Source organism: Rissa tridactyla, chromosome Z (assembly GCF_028500815.1).
Source record: "Rissa tridactyla isolate bRisTri1 chromosome Z, bRisTri1.patW.cur.20221130, whole genome shotgun sequence".
Lineage (NCBI taxonomy): Eukaryota > Metazoa > Chordata > Aves > Charadriiformes > Laridae > Rissa > Rissa tridactyla.
Genome location: NC_071497.1, coordinates 14,365,498 through 14,391,278, shown reverse-complemented (window position 1 = coordinate 14,391,278; position 25,781 = coordinate 14,365,498). Strand labels below are relative to the sequence as shown.

Sequence of the window (25,781 nt, the reverse complement as noted above, 5' to 3'; positions counted from 1 at the left end):
AGGTTTAAGACTGTATCTGAAAGAAACTCACCAGCACATGTGCACATAATGCAATATTAATAATAAAATATTTTTTATTTTGTTTCTTAGATATTGTCTTTCCAGCCCTAGACATTCTTAGAGTGTCTGTCAGGCATCCCACTGTGAATGAGAACTTCTGCAGTGAAAAGGATCACGTCCAATTTATCATCCTTCTCCTTAAATTTCTGAACCCTAACGGAAAGCAAGCAAACCAGCTGTTGGCACTTAGAGCTCTTTGCAATTGCTTTGTCAGCCAGGCAGGCCAGAAGCTCATGATGGAACAGAGGGATGAAATCATGACACAAGCAATAGAAGCGAAGTCGGGCACTAATAAGAACATCCACATTGCGCTTGCTACGCTGACATTGAACTATGCTGTATGTTTACATAAAGTCAACAACATCGAGGGCAAAGCTCAATGTTTGTCAGTAATCAGCACAGTTATGGAAGTCGTTCAAGATCTTGAAGCTGTTTTTAGACTGCTTGTGGCTCTTGGGACGCTAATCAGTGATGACACAAGTGCTGTGCAATTAGCTAAGTCTCTTGGAGTTGACTCTCAAATAAAAAAGTATGCCTCTGTATCAGAACCGGCTAAAGTAAAGGAATGCTGTAGGTTTGTTCTTAATCTGCTGTAATTGTTTTTCGTAGCAACTGAGAGACACCATGTATGCAGAAAAAAAAGATGCTCTTGTTCATATTTTGTGACCGACTATAATTGAGAAAATACTGTGGATGATTACACTTGATTTGTTGCAAGATACAGAGCAAATAAAACCTTTTTCAGTGTTTGTCATTTGACTGCTTTTCTGAAGTCTGTAGCGCACAGGATCTTTGCAAGAAGTCCTGACATAGCTCAGATCAAAATAGATCACCAAGAAGTCAAACCATCTCAGTACTTAAAGGCCATCTAGATGGAAATGTAGGAAATGGCTGTGATTCAGTGACTGTCAACTCCCGACACCCACCCCAACCACACTTCCACCTTTCAGCACAGTGAGTCTCTTTCTTGACAGTGCTTTTTGTCAGCAGACAAGGGGCCCTGGGAACTGTTAAGTTCAATGGTGCTTTTCACAACCTTGTTCCTTAACATTGGTTAGTATTAACCCTTGTCAAATATCCTGGTAAGAAAACGGCATGTATCTGATTTTTCATCAGCTTTTTTCCACTTCCTTTTTGAAATCTAGCTGTTCTATGGCTCTTACTGTTTTTAACGTAGAATTAGGTGACTTTTTGAGGGATAGACCCTTTAACTGCTGTATAGATGTTGTGCTTCACTGGTAAGTGGATATCTTGTAGCTTGTAAAATGGCTTGAACTTCAAAAAAAGCTTTTACATGACTTAACTTTCAATGACAGGAATATTACACCAATTGATAGCAAGTGTCTTACTCTATGTTGTAAAATATTAGATGATTTAAAAGAAAAAAAAAAAGTCATCTGGAAGAATGGGAGAGAAATTTAGGTGCAGAGAACAGACTGAGCAGCAGAAACCGGAAGAGGCTTCCTAGAGAGGTGGTTGATCCCTCGTGCCTGTCAGTCTTTAAGGGACATTTGGACAATGCCCTTAATAATTTGCATTAACTTCTGGTCAGCCATGAAGTGGTGAGGCAGTTGACTAGAGATCATTATAGGTCCCTTAAAACTGAAATATTCTGTTCTAAACTGTACAAATTTAAAGTCAGGTTTTATGAAGTAGCTTTAACATAACTGTTGTGACTGTGAAAAGGGAAAATAATATTTCACTTCTGTAAATGTTATACTTTGGTTTAGAATTAAGATGAAGTCAAGATGTCTATGTTCAAAGTTACATTTTTCATGAAACTAAGAGAATGGAAAAAATGAAAAAATAGGCAAGTTTTTCTGGCACATGAGCTCTTCATCACATGATACCTGTCCACCTCATCAGTGCCAGATGGGAAGGGTTTTGTGACCAAGAGCTCTAACTTTTTGCTCCATTTAACTGAGCTGTCTGAATTAGTACATTACTTCCAGCAAATCTTGTTTTTCAGATCTTTAGTTGCACACTTGAACTGTTACACTTCTGATTAATTTCCAGATACATATCCTCAGTCTTGATCATGGCTTAGTCACAGGTTTTCTCATTTGATCCATTGTAGGTTGACGTATAAGGCACTCAAGAAATTATTCAAGATTTACAGTGCTTACCAATAGATCAATCCCTTCCTGAGAAAACATTTAATAAGCTACCTTTAGGAAACGTGTCCGTGAAATAACGTGCCTGGTTTTTGAATTTTGGTTGCCTACTATAAAATTGTTCTTGAAGCTCTAGCTTTTCAATGTTGTGCTCTTTAACTGTTTGTATGTGTGCTATTTTAAGAAATCTATACTCATCTAACATTTCAGTTTTGTTATTGTGGGATTGCTCTGTTACAGATTACCTCTTTACGTGAAAATTGTTATTAATTTCCCAGACCAAAAATTAATGTTTATATTAATAAACATGTTCTGGCAACTCCAAGAAATGGCATATTAAGAGATATTACAAAATTCACTTAAATTTGCAAGGCAATGATGGGGCATAGAAAAACATCCTTCATCTGGGGACTGCAGTGCTACATGTTAGGCAAGATACATAAAGCAGGCCAGGAATATTTGAATAGAAGGACAGCTGCTGCTACCAGGGTACCATGAAGACCTCACCATTCCAAGAGTTAGCCTTCTCTGAGGGAACAGAGAGAGTGGGGAATATTGGATTCCGTCCCCATAGGGATTGTCCTTGGAGAGTCTGTCCCCACAGAGATGCGCAGTGGCAGCATAGGCAGTGGAGGTAACGTGTAAAGGAAGTAATGAAAAAAAAAATGTTAAAACACACAGCAAGATCTTGCAATATGTTTTAAGATAACTACAACAAGGTGGGTTTTTTTAATTGATGCAGAAGCCTGTTGGTGTTTTTATGCCTTCATGCATTTGTACGGTAGCTTTCAGTGAGCATTTCCCCTAGGTAGCAAAACTGGGTATGTGCTAACACAGGTTAACAGCAAAAAGGGGAGAAAGATCTTTTACAAAGCAGTGGGCATGTTTTTCTGTCTTCTGACTTACAGCAACTGAATATGCTCTTTCTGTCAGTATTATCTCAAAAATGAATAATTACTATTGCTTTTGTTATAAATGATACTGTTCTAAAACTCCATTGTACATGTAAGCATGCATGTACATAAACACACAAATATATGTAAGTGTACTACATAATCTACTGCTGAGATTGCCAACAACTAGAAAAACCTAAGAATGTCACCAGGATGAAGTTTCCATTTCAGTGAAAGGATGTTAAATCTATGCGTAGGAAGCATGCCAGACAGGAGGTCCATGTGTCCAATCTTTTGAGACCAGAGGATATTGAAAACAAGTATGTGCCTAGCACAGAACTCAGAGCTGGATTGCGATCTACAGCAATAAACCTCAAATAAAGTTGATCTGTGTGCTAAATGCTCCTGATTTGATTCATCAGGGGAATAGCAAAAGTACGTTTGAGAGATTTCAAGAGCCCCTTAAAGAGAAATTGTGTCTTCAGCTAAGAATTTAAAGCTTCTCAGTAGATCATATAATTCTTCCGCTGGCATCTTTTTCTAAGCTAGAATGGAAGCTATTGGAACAGCAAACAGCATGTAGTAGTGCTTCACATTAAACCTTTGTTGCTAGGCCTGCCGTGGGTTTTATGAAGTGGAAGTAATTGGGATCTACTTAGACCAGAACTCAGCTATACAACATAAAATGTTTTACTAGGGAACTGAATGAGGAACCAAAACTGACTCAGGCCAGCACTGACTGCTGTACTTGCCAAGACAAATGGAGACTATAGTCATGTAACCAGAGATACATGAATCAAAAGATTTCTGTAGTGATTATTATTACAGGGCCTAATGTTAGGCAAACTTTTAAAAACTACAGTCATGTTCAGTTTGCAGGCAGAAATAGACTAACTTCAGTCTACAAACTACTATTTCATGAAAAGCACTGTACATTGAACTATAAGTTCATTATTGTTGGATGTAGTCCCTTCTCTATAACATGATATGTTATACTCTTCTATACTATAGAAGAGTAGTGCCACAGATCAGTACTAAGGACGTAACTAAATGCTTTAGGGAATATTATAACCTGCTGATTCCAGTTGCGTGAAGTTTGTTGTTTATACATATTTAGTTAAACTGTCTTAGCTGAATTTGATTCATTACTATATAAAAGTGATCACTTTTCTTTTTTTCCTCTCTCTTTAAACTATCCAAATCCAAAGGCTAGGAACAGTAGATATGTCCCACCTTTTCAAAATGTGTACTGAATGGACTGTGAAAATAATGTTCAGCAACAAGGAGCCATATGCAACTGCTGAAAGCATAAAGGAATATCTGGGCAATTTCAGATTTCCTATTCTTCCAATGGATTTTTGATGTTTATTCACCATAAAGAATGAGCTTTCAATTTTGGTGTGAAATTTTTTTTCTAGACTTCCCAGTTGCAAGGATGAATTTGCAAATGCGGACCAAGTCATTGTCAATCTGTATCAAACACACGGAAAAAATAAGTGTTAAGAGTGAATCACCCCTTTTTGACAGTAAATTTAAAAGTCTGTGACCACCAAAACATCAATATTGTTAGAAATAGTTTTATCAGCATACCTGGTTAGCTTCTGTACTGCGTGAACAGATGCTGCTTTCATTGAAAACACAGTCCACACAAATAAAGGTGCAGGTTTTGTATAAAAATAGCAGTTATTAGGTATTTGATTATTCTTGATTCACCTTTAACACTTGTCCTGTTTGCATGCCTAAGCATATACTCCTTAACCTTTCAATTTCCGTATAGTTGCTCATTTTCCTGTCAAAATTCTACACCCTTCATCAACATTTCCCAATTACATTACCTCTACCATCTTCAGAGAGCGCTAAAGCTGTCATTTGGTGATGGTAAATACAAAGATCTATTCCCACCATCCAGGTAATCTAACACCACAGACTAATCAGGATCAACTCCGACCCTGTGACTGCACCTTATCTGACTCCACAGGGACTCACGCTTACTGAAAAAAAGAACAGATGATACTTAATAAATTCTTCTAACCCTTTTGAATAACACAATGTCAACCATGGTGTTACCTATCATCTGCCCACGGCGCTTTTGATTGCTGCTAGTTTTGTACAACTTGCATTTTATGGACCTCTACCTAAATGGGGCAATGCCACCAATGCCATTTGAAGATCCAATGCAATGTGGAATATATCAAACTGGAAGGCAATGTGTTTGAATTTGTGGAAAAAAAACAGGTACAGAAGAAAGATGAATGGACACTTTGGTGCATTAAATAAAGAAGAAAATTGCTGCGTGTCTGCAAAGAAAATGATGTTATTAATATAAATTCCTTCTGTGTAATGATGCACATTTGTCTACGCTGGTCTTCATTTTTGGCTAACTATCCTCTTTAACTGGCATTTCCCTCTACAGCTTATCTAGACGCTGGTGGCTGAAGGCTGATCAGGGTCCTACTGAATTGCATGGAGCGGCCATCTGCCTTGAATGGTCTTCTTTGCTGTGATTCCTACTTGTTTGCATCCCATGAAAAGTAGTTTGTGTCACACTTCTGCAATACTTGTGACATATCACAGAAAAACTGAATTTATTGTCAACATTAGCACCCACTGAGATGTGGATATTTGATATTTTAGTATGGACGTCTCCATGCCTGAAGCACTTTTAACAGAGCATGTCTCAGTAGAAGTTAGCAAGACATCAAACAAATCAGTAAGAACAAATTTCTGGGGACAAAAGGTTACATGAGAACCAGTGTCTACTGTGGCATGCAACCTGTTTCTCAAAGCTTTGCACCAGGGGCTCAGAACAGCATCTCTAGCAACGTTTAAGCGAGTCTGAGAGGCGACTCTCTAAACAGCTGAGAATTAAGTCGAGTGCCTCTCTGTCAGGAAGACTATATGGACTAGAGCACGAGTCTTATGAGGAGCAGCAGAGAAAACTGGGGTTGTTCGGCCTGGAGAAAAGGAGGCTGAGGGGAAACCCCATTGCTCTCTACAACTACCTGAAAGGAGGGGGTAGCCAGGTGGGCATCGGCCTCTTCTCGCAAGTAACAGGCGACAGGACGAGAGGAAATGGCCTCAAGTTGCGCCAGGGGAGGTTTAGGATGGATATGAGGGAAAAAATTCTTCACTGAAAGGGCTGTCAAGCATTACACCAGGCTGCCCGGGGAAGTGGTGGAATCGCCATCCCTGGAAGTATTTAACAGACAGACGGTGTTTCTCGGATGACGCAGTTTGCTTGCATTTTACGTCACCTACTTGTGCTTCCACATTGCTTGGGACAGGATCCTTGGTTCCAAAGAGCTGCCAAGGCAGCAACGCCCCCGGGGGGGGCGAACCCAGAGGCCGGAGCCCCTCCTCCATCACCACCGGGGACGTCGGACACCCACCGGTGCCCGCCCGGGCCCGCCCCGCCGGAAGCGCCGCTGACGCCTTTGCCGAGCGCCGGAAGCGGGCCTCGCCCGGGCCGTGCGGGTGTGAGGGCGGCGGGGGTGGGTCATGCCGGGCAGGAGGTCGGCCAAGGAGAAGAAGCGTCGCCGCTCGCGTTCTTGCTGTCCGGAGGGAGCCTCGGGGCCGGGCGGCAGCGAGAGGAAGCGGCGGAGCACCGAGTCCAGCCATGGCGCCCTGGAGGTGGGGCGGGAAGGGCAGGCGGGCGGCGCTGGGTCCCCCGCCCGGGAGTGACGGTGCCCGGGCGCGCCCCGGCGGGCGAGGCCTGGCCGTTTTCCCCGCCGTGAACTGGATGCGGGAAGGGTCGTGGGGCAGGCGGCTGTGACCGCTTCTCGGCCGGCTGGTTGGGGCTGGCTTCCGTCCGTAGCTGTGGCACCAGTTGCAGGGCTGGTTACCTTCAGTTAGAGCTTGCCAGCGGGCAGCCGCAGGGAGGACGGGCGGTTCCGTCCGTGGTGCTCCCCGTGCACCTCCAGACCGGCCTGTGTTTTCCCAGGTGTAAGAGATCTGGGGCACAAGCTCAGACCCCAGTCACGGTGCAAACCTCAGGATTGGGGGTCTGTTCGATGAGGTGTTGGTGCCCACGTTCCAAAACTTGTGGGACACACAGTCCTGAGTGGGTCATAGGGAGGACAAAATGTATTTCTAGCTGGTTTTTTGGTGTTTTTTTTTTTTTTACTGTAGAGGTCTTCCACCGATGAGTGGAAGATATATTTTCTGATGTGAAGCCCACTTTTATCCTTAAAAAAACTGTGCCACCCAGGGAATTGTACACCAATTTGCTTCTTAGAAAGTTAACTATAAATTATGAGATCAGTGATTTATTTGCATAGCAAGTCAGAGACAGATGTCTTCTGCCTTAAAGCGTGCTTTTGTTTATAAGCTACATTATTTGCAGATAATGTTTTCCAGTTAAAAGCGTAAGAATGGTTTCAGTAACCAAAAATGTAGCTTCTGTAGTGCAGTTACCTTGCAAACTAAAACAGTGTTTGGAAGCTCAGAAGTCTACCTTAAGATGTCCGTTGCAATTATGAAGGGGAAACTATTGCAAGCATAAACGAAGCTGTAAGTTTCCTTCTTTAGTTCACTAGAAAATGTGAAAATTGTACATGCCCTCCTTGATTTTTAGGAAGTAAAATGCAGTGTACCATCTGGAGAAAAAGTGGAAGAAGCTGAACAACCCAGTGATATAGAAGAAGGAGGATTAGATCTCAGCATCTCACTCAAACCAGTCAGCTTCTACATTGCAGACAAAAAAGAAATGCTTCAACAGTGTTTCTGTATCATAGGGGAGAAAAAACTACAGAAGATGCTGCCTGATATTTTAAAGGTACTGAAATACAATCTTATATACTTTTTTATAAGCTTGAGTGCTTGTGTAACAAAGCACATTTATCTCTCAAGTCTAGTGGACTTCTAGTTTAAAAGTTGCCTGTATATTTCTTAAATAAAGATTATGTCAAGTCTCTGAGACTTTTTAAAGATTTGATATAGTTATTCCAGCTTACTCCTTTTTCCACTGCTCAGCCATTGCTGAACTGCAGGCTGCTTATTTTTTATACCATCTGTCTGTACTGGTTAGTTATATGCAAAAAGAGTTTCATAGTTGCATGGAGTAAATTCAGTACTGTTGTTCACTAATAAATATGCTGATTTGTTAATAAAAGTTTGATTTCTGTTTGTGTCAGCTGAATTTTTTTGTATGGTATTAAATTAATGTCTGAGATAAGGCAATAAAACTCCTTGATAAACAGCTGTAACTTCTGTGGACGTTAGTCGTAGTATTGGTAGAGTTTTACTGGCTCAGAACGCAAGCTTTTTGAGTCTTGTGAACTGCAGGACTTGCTAAAAATAAATTAGACTAGCAGCCCGTACTGAAGAAGAGGCTGCAGGTGAAATGCTATTTGTGTGATGTTTGTTAATAGTTCTAAAATAGTTTTAAAATTTTTGTCTTTAATTTTATCTTTATGAGTCATATTATTAATATAAGTGAGGCAGGACTTCTTCATTTTAAACATGTAATGAATTGCCTAGAGTCTTATCCATTTCTCATCTCTGGGAGGAGAAAAGTGGTCTGGAGCAGCTGGAGGCAAAGGTGTTACTGAGTTTGAAAGGAATTTGCCTGATGGTGTAGAACCAAACCGACATTAGCGTCATGAATATTACAATATCCTCAGCACTTTCTAATTTTGGTGCTTGTATGTGGTATCATAGTTCATTTGAAACTGTGAAATTATGACTTTATTTCACCAAGAGGACTCCAAGTAGTATGAAAGATGTGACGGTAAGTAGAATACCCATAAAATCTGTGGCAGCGTGTGGTGGGTATTAAGCATAAGAAATGGATCACGATTTACATATTTCTTATATTTTCTTTATGATGATATACAACTATTGGTGTGTCGTCGTAGCTGAAGTGTTTACTTCAGTTTGTGAACTTGGATTCAGCAGTTAGTTCTGGCTCTGCAGGCTTAATTAAGAAACCCACCTGCTCCTGAGTGATGGAGAATTAGGAGTAATCAGGGCTACAGTTGTTTGCTGTTCCCTGCATCACTCATCTGGCCCAGTAGTTCTACTGCTCAGTGTTACAGCTGCAGTGAAAACTCATAGGTCAAGTAACTGATAGTGTCTATTGCTTAATTTCTCAGAAAAAAAAAAAAAAAGCACAGCAACACAATTTTTGGTAGTTGCCAAAACTGAACTGCCTACCTGGTGTTCTTCAGTAGTTGCATCAATGAAGGTCAGAATAGGTGAGGGACTTGCACCCTGAGTTAGCTCTTTGCTCAGTACAATTGTGAGTACTACTTACTGTTCATAATTACTTTGTCCTCAGAAATTTTTAGTAGCTTGTGGTCTGTCTTATCTGTCTTCTTAGAACTGTTCCATGGATGAAATCAAAAGGCTTTGCTTGGAGCAGTTGGAGCTGTTATCTGAAAAAAAACTGTTGAAGATACTTGAAGGTATGAATGAAACTTCCAGGCAGTGCTCTATACCAGGGAATAGTCTGCCTCTAAACTTGATTTTTCACTCCATTTCTAGCTACTAATATATAATTAATTAGTGTGCATATATATATATTAGTGTGCACATATATGTGTATATAAGTATACATATATTTTAGTATTATATATATATACATGCTAATAGTGTGTGTGTGTGTATATATATAGCGTGTGTGTATATATATAGCGTGTGTGTATATATATAGCGTGTGTGTATATATATGCTGGTTTTGATCTTTTAAGCTTGGATGAAGTCGTTGATTGATTTAGAAGCTATGCATTCAGAAAAAAGTAGTATAAGCTTGTTTTCCTTAGTACCCAAACTAAGAACAAAGCATTTGACTTGGTGGAAAAAACAAAGCTAGGATGTAGAAGTACTTGAAGTAAACTGACAGTAAGTTGCCTCCTGGTTCTCTGCAGAGTAAATCTGACATACTTCAATACTGGTTCAGTTGTGTTAGCAATTGCACTAGAGTATTTGGTGATAAAAGATTCTTAGTAGATCCCTCTGCTCTGCTGAGACACAGAGGTCATGTACTTTCATTAAGGATATGACATACCAGCTTTTCAGTATCTTATTGAACTTCCACTTGATATTTAAAGGCTGTAGAATTTATTTATAAACATATTGCTGTCTTCTCAGTTAAGTGGAACTCTTCGAATCTTGAATACTTCAGAGTATCTTCTGTTAATTCTGTCTCCTATGCTTTTTTTTTAGTGCCTATAGTATTGCACTAGCAATAGATACTATGTTTTTTGTAAGACAGTGTAACTGAAAAATGCCAACCATGTGGTTAGCAGAAAACTCATAAATAAGGTTTTTTGGGTTTGAGTAAGTCTAATTTTAGAACATCTGCTTTAACTGGGAAAAAACCCTCTTCTGCTGATTGCAGTAGAGTTAATTAAGATTAAGCCTAAATATATAATATTAATTATATTATCTGCCTAAATTTTCGTTTTCGAAACTGTGTATATCTAGGCAAGATTGGAGCTGATTCTGATACTGACGAGGAGGCAGATGGAGGAGACAAGACTGGAGGTGAATCAGTCAGTCAGTGAGTAAAAGACAAAACACTTAAAAACTTAATTTAAGAATAGTGAACAATACAGGGATTTTCCATGAGAAATGATCAAACAGAGCGTTGAAAGACCCAATTGCTATATCCTTAATTATGTGATTACTTTAGTTGAATGACAATGAGCTGTTACTGCTAGCAAGCACTAAACTTATAAATGCGTCTATAAAATGTTAAATGTGTCTTGAACACATAGCTGAATTTCATAGTGATGTTACCACCCGTCAGTTGAGTTGTAGTAATTGAACATGGGCGAAGTCCTGGCCTGCAGCAGAAGTGGGTTAACCCTCTTTGAGTGAGCTAAAGCAGATTGAGTAACCCCTTAAACCAGTGAACTGTGTTAAGTGTATTGTCTCTTCTCTTCCACCCTTCTTTCTAGTCCTTCATTCCTGCTCCAGGCAAAGCAGTACTGACACTTACCTGTTCCCTTGTTCTCTGATAGCGGTGTTGTAGAATGTCTAGACTTTCAAGAACAGAGGCTTGTTTTCTTGTTCTTAGATTGGCATCTGTCAGTTTTGTAAAGACCAACACCTTTTAACCTTTTCTTCAAATACTTGTCTGTTTTTTAAAGACAAGTCTTGTGTAGTATATAGCTAAGTCTATTGAACAGGTAAACTCTTTTTGACATTTTCTATGGAAGTAGTGAAGGGGAAAAGAAAGTTGCTAGCTATCACCCACAATGGATCAAATTTTATCAGTTGAACTTACTTGTAGAAGACAAGATAAAAAGCTTTTTGTTTTCATTGCTGACCTGATTACAGCTGGTCCGCAGGTTCAGTGCACAAACTTAATAAACCTCTGAGACAATACAAGACAGTACACCAGAGTTGGGCAGATTAAAGTACCTCTTGGTTGCTGGTTTGGTTACTTCATCTAGACTTACTAAATAGGAGCAAATGTATGGGAAAGGTAGTGATAGTAATCCAAATTTCACATTCTGGTTGGTATTCTTGATTTAAGAGAGACCTGGTTTCTGATCCTGTCTTTAACTAGAACAAGTCATGAAGTTATTGAATGAAGTAATTTTCTTCGGTCACAACTTATACATTATACAAATATACTAGAAAATTGAGTGATACTAAGTTAAATGATGTTTCAGCTTTCTCGTGTGATACATTTTTAGTACCCTTTGGCACTGTTTCTTCTAGGGTTCTGTTTGGAACTGATTTGTGACTGTATCTCCCCCTCCCCCCCTTTGTATTTATTTCTTACATGTTCTGTGAGTGGTGTCAGTATACCCATTTACGTGTACTAGTTTTCTTATTTTGGACATTGCTCTCTGCTGGCTATTTAAAAAAGCAAAATAAAAAATTCAAAATCGACAAAATACACTAAATATCAGGTCTCTTTATGTGGGGGAGTCTCTGTTAAGTGATTGATGTTTTGCCAGTGAACTTCTAAATAGAATGAGAAGACAAATTTCTTGGCTAAGGAAATGATGAAAAATGCCCCAGGATTTTGATGTTTGGAGAAATTACATGATTTTTTTTTTTTTTTAAGGCCTAATTCACATGCTCTTACTATTGCAAAATGCATGAAATGTTCTTCATCTTAACAAGGTATGGTGGGATTAGTGCTGCTAGATTTCAGGAAGGTATTTCTGTGGCTGTAAGGTGTTTGGAAGCTACTGTTGAGACATGTATTTGTGTCCCTCAGCTACAGTAGATTGAGTAAAGTCTTGCTTATATGCAAATAGAGTAATGATTCGAGCAGGAAAACAACATCTATAGGATCTAAGTTGCAGTTTGGAAGTCTACTGTTTTCACACTGGACAGGTGACATTCCAAGCATAAACAATGAGTAAATCAAAGTTAGTGTTGTGTACCTTTTTCATAGCTGTGTTGAAGTACAGCAGAATTAAAACTGACCAAGTTCTTTAACCATTGCTGCAGTTACCAAAAGCCGACAAAGCTAGGTCACCTTATATCACTTATGAGAAAGATGTGAGCAGTAACTGACAGCAAATCAAGAAGAAATTGTGTTTAAAAAAAGTAAAAGAAACTAAGAGATGTTGATCAAAGTTATAGAGCAGATTGCTTCCTGATGAATGGAGTGGTTGGGTTGTCCTGTTTTTTGTATCCTGTCTCCATCCTGATAGTTCAATATTTCAGACCTCTTTGAACTGTCCAGGAAATATATGTTAGTGTAGGCGTTGTGGCTTTTCTTCTCCTTTTAATGAGGTGGGTTAAAAAACATGCTGCGCACAAGGGTACTATCTCAGAACCTTGGCCCAAAGGTTCAGCTGTATGCTAGCTGTTTTTTAACAAAAAACAAAAGGGAAAAGCGGTTTGGATGATAGAGAAATAAAGGGATAGGGAGAATTAGGTAAAATGAGGAAAATTAAGGTGTTTTTATTAATCATTAAGCCCAGTGCTCAGTAAGTAGAACAGTATTCTGCTTTTACAACCGTAAAATGTCAAAAGCTCTTTTTATTAAATAGGTCTAATCTCTGGACATTTAGGTTAACTTTTTGGCAACCTGTGTGTAAATAAATACAAATGCAAGTTTGCAAAACTTCAGAAAACTTGTGTTTCAGCCAGCAGCAAGTCAGTCAGTAGGCAGGGAGGCTGAAGTGAAGAAACTGAATTGCTGAGCTAAACTTTTTAGCTTTTTTTGATTACAAACAACTAAACTGTTGTTTGTAATCATTAATATGTTTTTAATTATCATCTGAGTTTAAATGGGTGAATTTGCCCTGGGAAGACTTTTCAGAATGAAAAAAGACAGTTTCATTGTTTATATTCTCACTACTTCTTCATAGTTTGTCTTCATTACTTGTGGTTGTCTTGTAAATGACTACTTTATTCTGCATTCTATTAATAATGCAACTTTAAAGCTTTTTGGTTTTAATCTGACTTAGTTGTTTTCATGGACATGTAAATGTGGGAAGGGAAAATGTGAATAGTTAATATTACTCTGGTCAAAAACTTGTTAAATGATTGGAAACATCTGTTTGTTTTTCTCATCCTTATTCTTTAAAAAAATAAAAGTCCGACAAATTTGTACCTTCAGCAGTATCCATAAGTCAATCAAAATCCAGAAAGCTTAAATCAATACATCTGAAGGAATGAAAGGTGTATCAAAATACACAGGCTTTCTTAGAAGAGTATAGTGTATACTATGTCTCTTTTTTTTGCAAAACATGCAAATACTTATCTGTCTCTAAAGACCTGCTTCCTGTCTGTCAGTCTAAAAGTAGTAGAGATTTAAAGAAGTTTTTCCAGGTACAGGGAAGATTGCAAAATTCATATCTCTATCTGAAGCTTTTGAATAGTATTGCATCTGTAATTGTAAATTGGACCTTCCTTTTTCCGATGCACATATGAAGTCCTCATTTACCGGAACCAGAAGTCCTGAGGCTTTTCCTAGATTTCAGCTCTCTAAAAGCTTCAGATGCTTTCATTAGCATGTAAAACACTTGCTCTCTTATTTTGTCATCAGCTTCTTCCCAGTTAAACACTAGAAATCCTGGAATAAGCATGCAGAACTGAGGAAGCAAGGCTTGTGTTTCCCAATAACCTGAAATTGCTGTTACAATAGATAGACTTCATTACTTGTGAGTTCTGAGTAGATTTTTAATTATGCAGTTGTCAGATTTTTGTTATTGTTTATGTGTTACTGTCTGCAATAGAATACCATTAAACAAAGAGAATTGCTGTATACCAAGCTTCCAACTAAATTGACAGGTATTTAATTGGAAGGAGTCAGCTACTGAATGTCCTGCAAAATCAAGTAGACATTCTTCCCATCTCATTCAAAAGGTATTGTCACGTTCTTGAGCTATTTCTTTCCTGTTCCCTGAATTAGCATTTTAAATACCCTCCAACAGAAGGACTGAAAGTAAATTATTTGCTGTAGTAGTAAAACATGCATTAAAAGAACAAGCATGCTAATATCATTATGGTGATCATATGTTCATGTGTATAATGTGAGTAAATGATCTTTTGCTCCGAAAAATTTAATATGCTTATTTTTTCCACTGTGTGAAAATTTGCAGCTTAATATTTGCTCTTCCAAGACTTCATAGGTTTTTTACTGCTTTGCAGTCATGAGTGCAGTTTTTGCTTGTTTTGTTTTAGAGAGGATAGCAGTTTAAAAGCTTGCCTTGTTATAACATGTTTTGCTCCTGGATACTGGACTGTTCACAAGCATGCAATTGCCATCTGATATTTACCCCTCTAGGACAATTTTGTTATTCTCATCATTTGGAATCACTGGAAGAATAGGCTACATGGTTCACTAAACAGATACATTAGCACTTGGCATCTTTTCACAGTCTTCTGTTCTTGTGGTGTTCTCAAACTTCACCTGTAGTTGGACTGGTGAACCTTTCATAGCACATTAAACTATTTGATTAGCATTTGTTATTTGGGACACCTTTCCTAAGGAGCACTACTTCATATGGATTTTTTCCTTTTTTTTTTTTTAAAATTGCTTGCTGTTAATTATTTTAGTTCTCATTCATCATGGAAAACCAGCCTTGGAACAAAAACTTGCAGGAAGCTTACGAGGACTTGGGACTTATAGAACTGTTTTTTAGACTTGGAACTGAAAAGGCAAATTTTAATTTAATGCTGTGGTTTGGGCTGGACTGGCCACTGGATGAAAGACAGTTGCTCTTGTTGACCTCTCTGTCTCTTCAGAGAAGGAAGAGCATCTCCCATCAGTGGAGAGAAGAGAGAATGAGAGGAAGATAGAACTTACGGGTTGAAAAAGAAACGAAACTACTTTAATGAAATATTATTAAAAAATAATAAAAATAAAAGATAACAATATTAATAAGAAAATAATGAAATATATACTATACACAAACCTGTATTTTCTGTATTGTATATGATAATCACATCACTGGCAGGCACTGGGGAAGTCCCAGACTGGACTCAGAAAAAGACAGGAACGGGATTCCTGATCTGGATTCAGAAATGCATGGATTGGGATCAAAGGCAGACAAACGGACAAGAGTCCTCCTTGGACACTGGCCACTGAAGAAAGAGGCTGACCCTTTTGATCCCTCAGCTTTTATACTGAGCACGGGGCAGATGGGATGGAATACCCTGTCGGTCAGTTTTGGGTCCCCTGTCCTGTCCAGTCTTCCCTGCAGTTGTGACCCCACCACGCTTTTCCACTTCCAACCTGCCAACAGAGCACACAACAAAGTTAGCTGACCTTGGTTTTTATAGTGATAGTATAAGCAGGAGCCTCTCTGCATACCATTCCTTGCTATTAACTGTAAGCGTCAGGCCTGTCACTCTGGTAGTAGGCACTGTCTACAGAATATGCTGTTAATTTCTGAGAGTTAGAAGAAGCTTAACTGAAAAGTAGAATTGCTGAAAGGGAAACTTCGTTCTGTTTTACCTCAAACCAGGGTATTTAGGAAGGTACATTATGTTTATGTCAGAGTAGCAGAGGTGCTGATTTCAAGCCTCGCTCCAGAGATATAGGTGAATGTTTCTTCACAGCAATTAAAAGCTGTGTAAGGAAAGTATCAGCGTGACTGTATCTCATGTGTCGAGACTATCTTCTAGTCCAGCATTTAGATATTTTTTTCTGTCACACAACTTTTCCTGCTGGTCTCCAACCCCAAGCTGATGCTTGGAATCCCAGCCACCAGTGTTGTCTTGTTCCTTAGCCACCCACTCCTCTGACCAGTATGCCTTTTCCTAACCTGTGCTGCTTTCTTTCCACACTCCACATGATCTGCTGGATTTCTAGTACCAAATCACCCTCAAACCCAGATTTCTTTGACAGCTATGCAGATTCCTGAAAGTAATAGGTTCTGTACAGAATTCACACGCGTGATCCCAGGTAAGCATTGCACTACCATGGAGCATACCAACATGAAAATCTAGCATAGGGAAAATTTAAATTTACATTTATCACCAATAAACTGTAATAGTTAGCTCCTTTCTGCTAAAAAGAACATACTGTGCAAATGTTCTTCTATTAAAAAAAAAAAACAGAGTTTATTTCTTGGAACAGTGACTTTGATCTTAACTGCCATCCTGATGGAGAAGTACTTTTAAAGACTGATACAAAGAGGGAGCTCCAAATTACTGTGGTCACTTAGTAGCATGGCATGAAAGAAGAGGGTATTAAATTTGTATACTGTGTCTTAATTTTAGATTACTGTGTCTTCTGCTCCCATTGTTTGGAGACATGATGTTTTCCTACCCTTTCTTAAATCTGTACTGCACTACAGATAAGTAGGAAAAAAATTTTCTTAAGTTTCTTAAAAATTTCTTAAAAAAATTAAACAAGGCTTATAAATTGAGAGCAAAATTGAACTGTGAACTGAAATCCTTCTGCTTGGCCACAAGATGGTGCAAAATGCCCGCCTATTAAATGAAGTAGTGAAGGTTCACCAAGAATACAGTCCAATCCAATCAATTCTAAAAGGGTAAAATGTGCTGTAAAAGTACTTTTGGGCTCTAAAAATTCTTTTGCTCACAGTAGGTAGTCTTTAAAAGTACGTGGTTTTGCTATAATCCGTGGTAGTGTCAAGGCTACAGGAGGAAACTTTACAAGTTTTGATATGTGTTTTTTTAATTGATAATTTCTTTTCATGTAGCTATTAAAATGGGTGTAGGTAATTTCACTGCCAGTGTTTGAACAAGAGAGGTCACTCTGAGTTTTCTGTCAAAGGGTTGATTGTAATTCCTCAGTGAAATTTGGAGTTGGAGCCCAGGGTGATAGCAGAGATGTGAAGTTTCTTGCCTGGATACTATTTGTGCAAGATCAGGCTTTCCCAAGTGACACATTGCTGTCCAGTGCAGACATGACTACTCAGTTCAAAACAATGAAGTGTGTGTGTGTGAGGGAGGACGGGGTAGGGGCAGCCTAAGCAGCTTTTGCTCATAGTGAAGAACAGAGTATATCACAACCTTATTTTGGTCAAGATTTGAGTGCTAAGTATAGCAAATCATTAGGAGTTGCTTAAAAAAAAAAAAAAGAAATGGATCCTTCCAGACCTGGTCCAGTAGCTGGTCCCAGGTCTACTGATCTTTCCAGTTGCTGGCACTTGGACATATAAGCCTGCAAGGTGTGCATCCCCACTCCAGTTGCTGCTCAGACCTCCTTGTGCACACAGGCTGGTGCAGACCTGTGATCATCCCTAGCAGCTGATGCTCAGACTGTTGGATCTCTTGGGTATCTAGCAGAGCTACGGTCCCGCAACCTGCCGCCTTGCCAGACCCCGGTCTCTTTCAGGAATTTGGCCTCTGATCTTACAGTCTGTCTGGTACCTGACTCTCAGATGTCTCGTCCTGCTTACTGGCTAGAGTAGCCTGAGGTTTGCTGGTGAATTACAAGTGTCTGCATATACACTGATGCATGGCATTGGAGTTTGCCTAGGAAATCTGCTCATTTTTCGTTCTGTCTAGTTTCTGGCAGCGCAGTCTTGCAGGCCCCTATGGCCTATGTCTCCTTTGCAGTTGCTGGCACTTAGACACACACACATGCATATATAGAGAGAATAGTGTCCTGTCATTTAGCAAAATAGTTAGTGTAGCAATAGAGTTCAATAAGAAGGCAGGACAGGCTGTGGTGATCCGTTCTAGGGCTTAACCAGACAAGCGTACTGACCAGCAACATGGTTTTGCTCTGCTGGCCCTTTCTTTTATTTTTTTTTTTCCTCTTTTTTTCCCCCTCCCCATGCTTGTTTCTTAATCTGCCTCAGTCTCTCCCTTTTCCCACCTTTGGTTCTTCCTCTAAACCTCCCATGCTGCTTTGCATGTTCCTACACTCCTTTTCAAAACATATGACACTGTGTTTTATGCAGTCCTGCAGTGCTTTTCCGAGCATCCTATGCAGAGCCCCTTGCTTCCGTAGACAGTAACACCCTTTCACCTATAAGGTGATTTCTCTGGCTGACTGCTCTTACTAGGTTTCATTCCCAGAAAATGGGCTTTTTGCTCTCCTTTCACAGCCCTAGGAGCAACTCAGATGGGGTGATCCTGCTGCACTGAAGGGCTCCTCTGCTTGCAGTTTTTCTGTTCTCTTCACTGGGCCTTTGTGCTTATGGTGACTTGCCATTAAATGTATAACCTAATGGACAGAACAGTACAATGTAAAAGTGAGTGTGATAAGCCTTGGCAAGTGACAGGAGAGGAAAACCTGAAATTTCTGGGAAGGTGTCCTGTGATAGCATCATGGGCAGATTTAGCTGGTGGTCTGTGCTGGCATCTGGACTAATCCCAGTAATGGGTGGGGAAATGTTGCTACCCAAGAGCCTGGCACTGTCTCAAAGCAGAGGACCAGTTAGGCTTTGGTGCTAAGCCGTGGCCTGGCACTGGGAGTGCACAGAGGGTGTTTCCCTGAGCTACGTTGTACAGGCTCCCCGAGTGGTAATTGGGGTAGGTCTCAGTTAACTCTGACCTTACAGGTGTGTGTATGAGTGCAAAACTTTTCCACACAGCCTGTCCTCTGCTTAATCCCCTTAACAAACTGAATGTGGTGATGGCATGTTGTCTGGTGTTCCTTTTGCCCCATGACAGCAGGAAGAGTGAGACTCTGGTTAACGTGTCTAAACTATCACATACAGCAGACCTAATTTTATTTGTTGAATTCCCGGGCTTATTGCATGCTACCATACGCATTTATGTTGCAATGGGTACAAAACATGGGAGAAACAGAAGGGTCTATTGATTTGTAACCATTGCTACTACAGAAAAGGAAAGAGAATTTAAAATAACTCTGTCTCTCAGACCAAGATGGCTAGAGATATTACAGTGTTCTCCTTTTTGCCCATAGCCATTGAACAGCTGAAAAAAAAATATCTGTAGATCTGTACTGAGTTTCAGGAAAAGCCTTCAGGCCATTACTAAAAACCAAGTTGTTAAAGTCATTGTATTTACATCTGTGACACCAGAATACTGCTATCCTTTATATAGTGTTATTTAGCTCCCACAGGCAGGATGGTTGCATTGATCCCATAATAATATGTATGAAACCAATGCCACATTGACATTCAGGGTAGGAAATTGGCAATTCTACTGTCAAAATGCTCACTAAACATGGCAATTGAACTCTTCCTATGATTCTGGGTCCTTCTGTCTTCCTTCTTCCTGCATATTTCACAGTATTTTCACAGTTTATATAACTAGTACATGTGAAATGTCTGAAGGACATCAACATTTCACAAAAGTATCTCTTCTTTATCCCTTGCATAAAGCAGTTGAAACCTTACAGGTCAAAGATACAAATCTTTAAATAGAAGAAATCGAGAAATGTAGATGCTGAATACAATTTAACAGTTTAATTGTGTTTTGTTTTAAAAAGCGTCCCTTTGTGAAACTATGAGATTATGATGTAGGAGAGGTGGATGTCGGTGGGGTGATGGTAACTTCATGAAAATAGCTTCTTAATTTCAAAAGAGAACAATAAATAATACTTGAATGCAAGTGAAATTATGGGTTTTTTTCAAATCATTTAACTGTGTGACAATGGATTCTGAGTTGTAGAGAAAAGCTCCTAATACTAGGGAGAGGTTACCAGTGAGGATTGTTATTCTGAAAGGCTGGGGTGTAGTAGAAATATTTGCTTTATCCTCGTGTATTGCTAGGCAAAGCAAAAAAGAAGCTTATTATCAAGTGCTTAGATTAGCACTCTGTGCGTTTCTTTTTCCTTTATTCATAGTGTGGCTGGCCTATTGGCCTACCACCACATAATTTCTTTAGTTAAAATAAACGTTTCTTAGAAAAGTTCTCTTAAATTATAAAAGATGTAGATTAAAATGTCTTTTCATTTGTTTCTAGACAGGACAACAGTATAGACTCTACTTCTTCTCTGAGAGAAGACAACAAGATAGAAGGTCAGGAATCAAAACAAGGTATGTAGTGGAGAAAGCTGAAATTTTGTGTTCTTCATGTTGGACAGTGACTAATTCCAGTAAACTCTCTTTTGAACAGTAGCTGCAATCACAGAGAATCATCCTCTTAGAAATCAGCGGTTGTAGGGTTACAACCTTTCCCTTTGGGCCCAATTCCAGAAAATGAGAGGGGAACACTGAGGAAGACATTGTAGGAGCTTTGGCTTCTTAATTCTGTGAGACTGGAGGGTTTTTTATGGGTAGAAGCAAATAGCAGCTCTTCAAAGTTTGCTGGTTTAGCTTCTGGAACATGACTAAAGCTTGTGCGAGGCTCGTTTGACTCTTTATATCTATTTTTTCAGCTGAAGAGGAACTTCAGACATTTCAATTTCATGGTATATAGGTGATTGCTAATATTACTATTACCACTTGCTGAATTCTTCAAGAGTCGGTTTTACTTTCTGTTGAGATGATCATAAGAGTCTACAGTACTCTGTTTTGACATTCATAGAAATCCATTCTAATAATTGTTTGCCAAAGGACTGCTTGTAATTTAGTAATCTGTTTGGTCTTGATTTGTTTGATTGTGCAGAGCTGAGGTCCAGTGGAAGGGTGCTTAACGCCTATCACTGCTGATGACTGGCTTATTTTACTTGAAGTCAGTGCCAGTGGGGTACACGCTCAAATCTTTGAATCTCTGAGGATGAGCACTTTGTCTTGTATATTTTCTCTTTGTAAATGCAAAACTGTAGTGGGTGAAGCGTTCAGGTACTATCTGATTGGCAGAATAGAAAATGAAAAAGCAGGGAAGTTAGTGGTACACATTTGAGTACCTGCTGTGTAAAGAAACAATTTTCTTAACCTGCAGCAGTATTTGTTTTAGTCCAATCATTAAATCAGCACCATATAACAACTGCCAGTATTATTTTCTACATGAAGCACTAGAATTGTAGTTGTTTCTGTCTCAGTCTATTTCTTTTCATTTGGACTAGCTGCATGCCGTAACATCAGAAATAGCTTTTCCAATCAAATCATATTGCAAATTCTTATAAGCTATATTTGTTTTCTGTGAAGATCTAACATAATTTGCTTCCTGCAACACCTATTTCACAATTCAGAATGTTGTCTAAAAGACAAAGCATGTTTTTTTTCTAGAGCAATTAGTGAGGGGAGTTAAACAGAGAAGTAAAGTCATAATAAAAGCATCAAAACTTTTAGGAGCAGGTTGGTATGGCTTTGTGAGGAATGCTTTAAATGTTGCTTGTTGTACTATACGGAATAACCTTAGAACTGACAGATTTCCTGCAGATCTGTTCCACTTTTGTATTATCAAAGGGAATTGATGACTGTTAACAGTTGATTGCTTCATTGCTGTTTTTTATGACTTAATCAACCAGAGTATCATGATGGCTTTGGGCTATAAGAGTGCCTCCACTCAAGATGTAAGCTTTAAAGAGCTTTTGAGAATACCAACATAAATTTAGAAATATAATTCTAATCATTCTGCTGAGCTGCAGCCTGTGATGCTATGGGAAAAGAGAAAATGAGAGGATAAGCAAAAGTGGATAAAATAAAATTATGAAACAGAATTAAGTATGCTAAAATGAATTTCACGCTTGTAGCTGAAGGAAAAAGTAAAAGTAAAAGTTACCAAAATGAAAAAGATAATGAGACATGCCAACCGTGATCTGTATTACGGGGTAAAATGACAACTCCAAAAGAGGGAAATAAAGCCCATTGGCTAATTAAATGTTTGTAGGCCAATGAGCTTGTATGTACACTGTAGTATAGTTTTGGAGGCTCTGAATTCTGAATGGAATTGCCCTCAGAGTTGAGGTTCAGGAACCAAAGGTATGGGTGGATGAAACTAGCAATTAACCAGCAAATTAACAGTTTGGTGATGGAGAACATTTTAAAACCAGATGTCAACACAGTAATTTTAAGAATCAGAGAGTCACAGAATCATTTAGGTTAGAAAGGCTGTTTTGAGATGATTGAACGCAGTCATCCTGCTTAGGCACGTCAGCTAGAGCAGGTTGCTTAGGTCCATGTGCTGTCAAGTTTTGAATATGTGCAAGGATGGAGGCTCCACAACCTCTCTGTGGAACCTGCTCTAATGTTTGACCACCCTCACAGTAAAAAAGTTTTTACATATGTTGAAATAGAATTTCATGTGTTTTAATTTTTGCCTATTACCACTAGTCCTGTCAGTGTGCAGTACCAAGAAGAGTTTGTCTCCCTTGTCTTCATGCTCTCCCACATTTTTAAAGGACAATTAAAGAAAATTAAAAAAAAACAGATTTGCAATACTGTCTGAATATATATTAAATAAAGAATATTTTTGAGATATAGAGGATCTTTATAGACTAAAATAAATTACATAGGAATGTAAACATTCTTTGAATCTTCATGGTAAGAAATTACATGTATTTCAAAACCACAGATCTTTAGCTCTAAACCCTCATTATTAATTAACAGGGAACACAGCCATACCTTTGGATAGTGGTACTACCAAAAGCAATTATAAAGCCTTTAGAATCGGTAACTTTACCATCATCCGACTATAAATCGTTCATTTTAAGCAGGAACCAATCCTACTCTTAAGATTCCACAAATACATAGGTTGGTGAAGGACTAATAATTTCTGAGGCTGATGTGTCAAAAGCACAAGTGTCTCTGTAGCCAGATTGTGAGAACGGTTTTGCTTTTATTTTATTGCACTGATTCTTCTCATTATTTTTTTTTTTTAATAAACTCCAACTTTTAGCCAGCATTAAAAGCCAATGCCATAACTTTCCGTATGTTTTTACTGAGATAAATACGTTTGAAATCCTTGTGGTAGATTAGGAACAGTTGCACTTTAAGTGGAGTTTCTATTAATTTTAGTACTATGCCTAGGGTCCCACTCCCTATAATACATACATAAAATAGTTTTAAAGTGTCATTTAAAAAATTGCATTTTGAAAACTAAGTTTACTTTAAAGATAATAAACAATAATAAATTTTGCACTGCAGAGGCTTCCTTATGGTACAAACCTTATGGTATTTTAATTAGGAAAATAGATCATGTGACTCCATAGGATGGAAGAAATTTCCCAGTACTCCTGCTTTGCTATACTGCATGTTCTTCTAAATTGTCATAAAAATGCATTATCACTTGTCTAAATTAGATAAGCCTTAAAAGTTGGAGGAGAAAAAGAAGAGGAATCAGTTGTCTTAAATTTTTGCCACTCTCTTAATCAGCAGAAAACACTTCAAGCAGAAGCGATTTTGTAAGTTTAAAGAAAAATGTTTCTGTTAGGCAACTGTATGATTGTTAAATTTGTGTTACAGGCAAGGGAGAAGATAGTGATGTCCTCAGCATAAATGCAGATGCGTATGATAGTGACATAGAAGGTCCATGCAATGAAGAAGATGGCCCCGATGTGCAAGAAAACACTGTCAGAAGTGGAGCCGGCCAGATAGATGACCTTCAGAAGGACATTGAGAAAAGTGTGAATGAGATACTGGGGTTGGCAGAGTCTAGCCCAAAGGAGCCCAAAGCAGCAACCTTAGCCATTCCTCCGTCAGAAGATGTTCAGCCATCAGCACAGCAGCTGGAGCTTCTGGAGCTTGAGATGAGGGCCAGAGCTATTAAGGCTCTGATGAAAGCTGGAGACCTGAAAAAGCAACCCTGAGACTGTTTAGATTTAATTTTCAGTATTTGTTTTGAAGGATGTGATGCCTGTTCTCTTCAGTGCTAAAGTATATTTGGGTTGAGTATGACATTCCTCATTCAAACCCTATTGTGTATCCTGACCTGTGGCTTAAGCCATTGATAGTTGTCTTTGTTGCCTTTAGTGTGCTGCCTCCATGACATGAACAGAGTGGTTTGATCCTTCACTGAGATCAGGTCTCTGTTCTGGGTTATCTCTTCAAGGAGTAACACAACGTATACAGCTATGACAGGAACCTTGTGCCTTCCAGAAAGGTTTGGAGAATCAAGTTCTTTGTAACGTGATGGTTAAAAATTACCAGCTGTTTTATTTATTAGCAGCTTGTTAAACTACTTGAGAAACTTGGATTTATATGTACTTCATTAGAAATACCATTTTGAAGAGGTCTTTTGTCATGTGACTGCCTTCAGCATTCTGTGATGGGATTTGAGATTGCTTATTTCTCCTTGGGGCTCAGCCTATCGTGGTGTAGCCATTCTAGTTAAAATGAATGATGATTCACTTAAAAGCATACTTAATTTTTAGAAAGTTGAATTCCTAAGGGGAGGGATTTTCTACTTTCAAATAATCGGTTGAACCATGTTATTTTCAGAGTTGTGAAAGTGCCTGAAAGTGACAAATACCAGAGTCTTTACACTGTTGGCCATTTAATTTTGTAACTCTCCACTGCTGTTTATCTTCTGTGTCATAAATGAAATAACGAAAATAGTTTTTTTTTTCTTGACTATGAAGCTTTTTTGTTGAATATTTGGCTTAATATTTAGGACAATGCAGCAAATCAGACTGTTTAGAAGACCTTGAGTTTTTTAACATTTAGTTGATGTAGTAATTTGATGTCCCCTGTAAATACAAAAATCCAACTAATTTCAGTATAAATGGTTTTTTAGAAAAGCCATTTAATTTATTTATACCTATTATATAAGGTTTTAAAATCATAATTCTACTTTTATCCATTTCAAAGGTATTTCTTTGTAAGTAAATTGTATTACAGGATTAATTTTCCTGCTATGATTTCTTACAACAATTAAAATAATCCTGATTTTGTTTAGAATTTGTTTACAATTAGTTTTATACTTCGCTTCTAATCAAATGCATATTAAAATATTTGCTTGTCTTTGTTTACATACAAACCCAGAAATTAATTTTTTTTTTGAGGTATGAAGTTTACAAATGTGGTCCTTGTTAAATAAAATTGTATATTATATATTGTTACTACTGATTTTCCATTGCTGTTAGAAACCAAATTAGATACTTTGCAACAGTAGCATAGATAATTTCCACACTGTATTTTGTAATATCACTGCAGACCTTGTTCTATTCAAATATTATACCTTAATTTCGCTTGCAAGTTTTATAATTTTCTTTTTTCTCCCTCCTTTTTTTCCTTTCCTTTTTTCCCTTTATTCTTTTTTTTTTACTTTCCTTTGTCACCTTTTCTCCCTTTATTTTAACCCCTTTTCTACCCTTTTCCCTTTCTTTGTTGGTAGTCAAGTGCATTGTGTTTAGTAAGAAGCTTCTTATATATTTCTTAAATATATTTCTTGCATATTTCTTAAAGTATGATTGATTTCCTCTAGAATCAACAGTATTGTGAATAAAATGGTAGCAAAATATTGCAGTGTAAATTTGATTATAAACTAAAACCTTCATTAAATACAGCTGGGAAAATTA

At 38.4% G+C, this 25,781-nt stretch overlaps 2 protein-coding genes and 1 long non-coding RNA gene across 7 annotated transcripts in view; 2 read left to right on the top strand and 1 right to left on the bottom strand.

Annotated features, from left to right (window-relative positions):
* The window catches only part of PLAA (phospholipase A2 activating protein), an 18,565-nt gene extending 17,751 nt beyond the window's left edge, over positions 1–814 (top strand). The window contains exon 14 of the mRNA XM_054186800.1: positions 91–814. Coding sequence (XP_054042775.1) covers positions 91–656 — 566 coding nt within the window. The 3' untranslated portion in view covers positions 657–814. The remainder of the gene's footprint in view (positions 1–90) is intronic.
* The window catches only part of LOC128902991 (uncharacterized), a 14,850-nt gene extending 8,389 nt beyond the window's left edge, over positions 1–6,461 (bottom strand). Inside the window, exon 1 of one of the 4 annotated variants that reach the window (XR_008463930.1) lies at positions 6,326–6,461. This is a non-coding gene — a long non-coding RNA (uncharacterized LOC128902991). Of the gene's footprint in view, positions 1–6,069; positions 6,207–6,325 lie in introns of those variants that run through there. The other 3 variants (XR_008463931.1, XR_008463928.1, XR_008463929.1) reach the window with 3 other exon arrangements.
* CAAP1 (caspase activity and apoptosis inhibitor 1) lies at positions 6,441–25,781 on the top strand. Of its 2 annotated transcripts, XM_054186803.1 has the most exons (7): positions 6,441–6,697; positions 7,641–7,841; positions 9,387–9,471; positions 10,493–10,568; positions 14,276–14,350; positions 20,342–20,415; positions 23,728–25,781. In XM_054186803.1, exons 1-7 carry the CDS (start codon positions 6,566–6,568, stop codon positions 24,069–24,071), a joined length of 987 nt encoding a protein of 328 aa, XP_054042778.1. In that variant the 5' UTR covers positions 6,441–6,565; the 3' UTR covers positions 24,072–25,781. The 2 variants fall into 2 exon arrangements, with proteins under 2 accessions (XP_054042778.1, XP_054042779.1); XM_054186804.1 differs by lacking the exon at positions 14,276–14,350.

Coding starts and splice junctions, on each gene's coding strand:
- CAAP1 (XM_054186803.1), top strand. CDS start 6,566: ATGCCGGGCAGGAGGTCGGCCAAGGAGAAGAAGCGTCGCCGCTCGCGT. Junction 7,842..9,386: donor TGCTGCCTGATATTTTAAAG/GTACTGAAATAC, acceptor CTGTCTTCTTAG/AACTGTTCCATGGATGAAAT. Junction 10,569..14,275: donor GGAGGTGAATCAGTCAGTCA/GTGAGTAAAAGA, acceptor CTAAATTGACAG/GTATTTAATTGGAAGGAGTC.